Source organism: Zingiber officinale, chromosome 5B (genome assembly GCF_018446385.1).
Source record: "Zingiber officinale cultivar Zhangliang chromosome 5B, Zo_v1.1, whole genome shotgun sequence".
In the NCBI taxonomy this organism is placed as follows: Eukaryota; Viridiplantae; Streptophyta; class Magnoliopsida; order Zingiberales; family Zingiberaceae; genus Zingiber; species Zingiber officinale.
The window spans coordinates 26,744,777-26,750,167 of NC_055995.1; the positions used below are offsets into that span (position 1 = coordinate 26,744,777).

At 43.2% G+C, this 5,391-nt stretch overlaps 1 protein-coding gene across 1 annotated transcript; it reads left to right on the forward strand.

Moving 5' to 3' along the window:
• Positions 1–1,678: 1,678 nt before the first annotated feature.
• Positions 1,679–4,234, forward strand: LOC121987309 (probable WRKY transcription factor 31). Its single transcript, XM_042541170.1, has 6 exons — positions 1,679–2,073; positions 2,168–2,248; positions 2,326–2,499; positions 2,593–2,922; positions 3,014–3,127; positions 3,472–4,234. The coding sequence occupies exons 1-6, from the start codon at positions 1,879–1,881 to the stop codon at positions 4,006–4,008; spliced, it is 1,431 nt and encodes a 476-aa protein (XP_042397104.1). The 5' UTR covers positions 1,679–1,878; the 3' UTR covers positions 4,009–4,234.
• The last annotated feature ends 1,157 nt before the right edge of the window (positions 4,235–5,391 follow it).

Genomic DNA, 5,391 nt, shown 5'->3' on the forward strand with positions numbered 1-5,391 from the left:
CTAAATATGAAATAACGAAACCCAATTAAATCTGATCTACAGCATCAATTAAAACCATAGCTTGAACTTAACAACCTAACAATTAAACAAGCACCAAATAAGAATTAAACTAAGCTTCAACAAGGTAATAAAATGCTAGATGACAGTGATAAAAACATAACAATATCAAAATAAATATGTTAAGCTGTAAAAAATAATAACAAAATGAAATAAAGCCTAACCGATCCAACTCACAACCAATCCATACAAGTTTCACACTCTTGCCGTCACACAAGAGTGCCAAAGTCGAGACTACCCAACTCTAGACCTCAGCGGAGAATATCAGTGGCGTATCAGCTCCAAGTATGCTCAGCAACACCGACGGACCACCCCCGGCGAGCTAAGAACATCCCGGAACCCATAAATGCTGAAAATCTGGAAATTTGGTCTCGGAATCTGGATGGAGGCTGTGGATTGCGGATTGTGGTCGGATGAAGCTCAACAACGCCGGAGGACCACCTCCGAATGTCGTTGATGGGAATCGGAGCGCAGATTTGGAGGACCACCTCCAAATCTCGCTGGAACAGAGAAATTGCCAAGATGAGAATTCCACCGGAAAGAACACCCTCCGATGACTCCAGCTGATCGGGATGATGTTGCCGAGAAGCTCTCCACCGAGGTTGAAGCTTGAGAGAATGATTGGAGAAAGGAAAGGGGCCGAAATCCGGAAGAAGACGCTCGCCGGAACGAAGAACAGTGCTGTGGAGGATCGACGAAGCAGAAAGAACACTGTAGCTTCTGTTTTGAATCAGATCCAGATCTGAACGGATGGCTGGGAGTGATTTGGAGCTTGATCAACGGTGAAAGTTCACCTAAAATCCGATCCAGAGGTGCTGATCTTGATTTAGAGTCTGGATCTACTCTCCCTAAAGTTGGATCGACCAGATCTTCACTGGATGGTCCAGATCTGACCAATCTTTGATGAACGGTCCAGAATGTTTCGGGCTAGATCAACGGCTGGATGAACTCAGATATGGATCAAAACTTCCGGATCTTCATCAATGCCTCAGATCGGCTCCTCATTAGGTTGGATGGGACAGATCTTCACTGGATGGTTCAGATCTGTCCTATTCTTGATGAACGGCCCCTAATGCTCCAAAGCTTGATTTTCTCGTTTAAACTCCGATTCGAGCCTAATTTTGGTTCAAATAGATTCACACCCACGATCCTTTGATGCCTACAAAATAAGAATCAAATATTAGCATCAAATAACACCAAAAATAATATAATTTGTAATTAAGTCCCAAATAAAGACAAAGTATGAAATGTGATGTAAATCTAGGTTTTATCTATAAACATAACATCAAACCATGCATAAATGAATCAAATTAATACAATAAAATCATGGTCATCACCCTGCCAAATGGTTAACCCGCCACGGGCCGACCCGCCCCGCCACGGGTTGACCCGTCTAACAGTTCTAATAAGAAACAATGAAGCAACCCATCGAGAATTTGAATCCGCCCTTTTCACTTCTTCACATATAGCAGGATTTCGTGTTTACCTAATGGGAGAGCCTTTGCCGATCGAAGAAGTGTGGGACCAATTGGAGTGAAGTAGTTGATGAATTCTATCTTATCAAATCCTCCCGACCGATTGAGATAATGGGAAGCGGATTTGCATTGAAACGGTCACATCACCATATCTCTGTACAATGGTCATTAGTCCAATTGATCATAGCGATGGTTAGGATTTTAGAAGTTGAAAGTCAATGCTATTAAACAGTGCATCTCGAACCCTCATCTAGCTTCGAACGCCATCTCTGCTTCAGATATATTGTCTTTCCCATCTCCATTGGATAAAGTTTTAGACTTCATTGTCTTCTCTTCCTCCTCCTCTATGGAAAAAGGACTACCTTTCACTAATGACTCCTCTGTTCCGCTCATTCTTGCAGTTTCATCCCCGGTCTGTCCCAGTATTGCGGTGGGCGATGATCAGGAGATGGTCAACGGAGGCCGCCGAACTGATGTCTTCGAGATGGATTTGTTTCCAGCCAATAACACTTCCATAAAGCAGGAAGACGCCAACGCTGAGGTTCGTGATCAATTGACAGACAACAGAAAGTTGTTTAATCCGGTCGATAGGTGAAGTCGAGTCAGTTATCAGTTTTTTTCCCCCTGTTTTTTAGACTGCCGGATTGTTGCAGCTTCACGCTGCGAACACGCGCAGCGATCAGTCAACTTTGGATGATATGGATGGAAAATATGAGGTAAATAGTTAGATGAATTAGGTTCAGCAATTTGTTTCAGTTTTATAAATTAAACCCTTTTTTTTCTCCATGATCAGCTGGCTGTCATGAAAGAGGAGTTGACCCGCGTGAACGAAGATAACCAAAAACTAAAAGAGTTTCTCAATCAAATGACCACCAACTACACATCCCTTCATATGCGAGTGGTTCATCTATTGCAGGGGCGCAATCCAATTTTAGGCAACACAACGGAGACTCTTCAGTCGCAAGAGGCAATATATAGCTAGGATCATAGTAATTATTCGAAATACACAAAAGAATTTGGTTATCGTAAATTAATTACGATTGCTTATACTCGAATTCAGGTTACCGATGGAAAAACTGATGATGCTAAACCTCTTGACGATGGAAGGGTTGTTGCTCCGATCAGGCAGTTTATGGATTTGGGCCCTGCGGGAAGCCACAACGAGCCGTCGAACTCCTCGACTGCCAGCCCAGACCAGTCGCGGACGTTGTCGTCGCCGGTGGAGACCTCCGAAGTAGCATCGCCGGGCTACAACGCAAAAGAGAAAATTGTGAACCTCAACGAAGCGCCCAGGTTGATCCCCCCGCCGACGGCTGGGCCTGACCAAGCCCAAGGAGCGACCATGAAGAAACCCCGTGTCTCGATTCGAGCTCGATCGGAAGCGTCAATGGTACTTGTGCTGATGAGTTTTATTTAATGGAATAACTCTGAATTGCTGAATGCTTGCAGCTTTTGTAAGCTAATTCATTTCAATTTTGTAGATTGCTGATGGTTGCCAATGGAGGAAGTACGGGCAGAAGATGGCTAAGGGAAATCCATGCCCTAGAGCTTACTACAAATGCACCATGGCCACCGAATGCCCAGTCCGGAAACAAGTAATTAATGCGTTTGGTTTGCATCGTTTTCATTTTCATTTTCTGAAAAACGTACATTTTCTAAACACAGAAAATGACTTTTTATCATTTTCTGTTTTTCTGTTTTTCTAGAAAACGATAATCAATTTTTTAGAAAATGCGCGTGAAAAACACAAATCAAATACCGTTTTTCAGAAAATGCGCGTTTTTCAAAAAATGAAAATGGAAAACGCGCGTACCAAACGTCCTAGAACCCCTATCGGATCACTTTGTGTTAGTGCAATGTAAAATTTTTTCTTGTGATTTAATATATAGCTAGCTCAATTAGGTAAGAATTATTGATTGTCTTTACACGATATGATTAGGTGCAACGGTGCGCGGATGACCGGTCGATTCTAGTGACGACCTACGAAGGTGCCCACAACCACCCCCTCCCGCCGGCGGCCATGACAATGGCGACCACCACCACAGCCGCCGCGTCGATGCTCGTGTCCGGCTCGATGAGTAGCGCCAATGCGCTCATGAATCATAATTTCCTCGCGAGGACCATTCTGCCGGCGGTTTGCTCGTCGAGCATATCAGCGTCGGCTCCCTTCCCCACCGTGACGTTGGACCTGACCAAGAGCCCGAACCCGCTGCAGTACCAACGACCGCTAGCGGTGGCGGCAGTCCCTTTACAGGCCCAATTCCCCGTGTTGCCGCCGCAGCTGCCACAGGTCTTCGGCCAGCCGCTGCTCAGCCAGCAGTTAGATTTGGTGGGGCCGCCGGCGATTACAGAGTCCGTGAGAGCGGCCACTGCCGCCATCACGGTCGACCCGAATTTCACTGCGGCCCTGACCGCTGCCATCAAGTCCATCCTCAGCGGCAATCACCAGAAGGAGCAGAATCCGGACAAATTTTGAAGCTGATTAAGTTACAAGATAAATAACGAGCAGTTCTGATTAATAATTTTACATCATGGCGAAGTAGCAAGTGCATACATTGCTAGTTTCACGGTCTTTTCTTTTTAACTTCATATAAATCCTTCTCTTTTTTTCTGTATATATACTTGTACTTAATTTTAGGTTTAGATTGATTTTGTTGGTCTGTTATTTCCGGGCTGTGGAATAAAGACGGAACTGCCTCAATTCTGCCCTGCCATCGTTAATTTTCTCTTTAGGTTTTTGCAAGAAGTCTCTGGTTCAGTGCGGTTGGGTTTACAGTGGAGCTGGAGCTCTTGCCGGTGTTCCAACGTCGTCGCTGGAGGTCAAGGATTGCGTCCAAGCAATTAAGAAAACGATCGAGGGAGGAGGATGCATGGCATGGAACGGAAGCCGCGATGGCGATCGAGTGGAAAGTTGTTCAGATCCGTCATTCCACGATTTGACGTGCCGTATCATCGTGACGTATAGATATAGCGTCTGATAGAGATCTTTCTATTCACGGTTTTTTTATGGAAGAGAGTAAGGGCAAGGAACCGGCCAGAGTTGAAGATCAAGATGAGTTTGCTTCCAGTAGAGGAATTAATGATAGTTTGCCAGGTCTATATGAGAGCGACTTGGTAGAAAGGACGCCAGAAAATTCCACAATGGCGTGGAATCAGAACCAGAACCGAGAAAATACACAAAAATGAAAAATCAATATCTATTTCACTATACAATCTCAAGTGCAAACATATTGAAATTAGAAAGTAAAAAACTGTCACAGAACAGGGAGGATATGATAGACGGTTCATCATCTCAGGAAATAGAAGTTTTTGAGGAATTAATAGAGATCGTCTTTCTTTTGTATTTGGGCGTTTTGGCCTAGACATCAGGTTGCTTGTCTGAGTATCATAGATCTTCTCCAAATATAGATGTTTAATAGATGCTTGGATTGATTTACGGCAGGCTATAATCCTTATGACAACTACTACTGCATGAACTTTTTGTTATTAAAATTTTAGGTAAATGTTAGTGAGTTAGTGGTTTGATGAGTTAGACAAATACTGTTATGAAAAAATTTTGTACGAACCTACAATAATAGTAGAAGATCAAAGAAGCAGGTAATATCTAACCATATGGTGAAGAAGATTGAAGTAAATGTATAGATGTAGGGTATCATTTTTTGAGAAATCTTAAAATCATTAATTTTTATTGAGATCACGTCGCAACAATCGAGAAGAAATAGCAAAAGAAAAATCGAAGAAAAATGAGAGAGGAAAGAAGACAGAGTTTAATGTGGTTCGGCAATGTACCCACTCCACAAAATGGCCAAAGATGACTTCAATTAGAATTCTCTATATATTTTAGGGTTACAATGATCCT

Excerpts from the sequence above, each read along its gene's own strand:
- LOC121987309 (XM_042541170.1), top strand. The coding sequence starts at position 1,879 with ATGGAAAAAGGACTACCTTTCACTAATGACTCCTCTGTTCCGCTCATT. Across the intron at positions 2,923-3,013 it reads CTCGATCGGAAGCGTCAATG|ATTGCTGATGGTTGCCAATG; the intron begins GTACTTGTGCTG and ends TCAATTTTGTAG. Across the intron at positions 3,128-3,471 it reads AATGCCCAGTCCGGAAACAA|GTGCAACGGTGCGCGGATGA; the intron begins GTAATTAATGCG and ends CGATATGATTAG.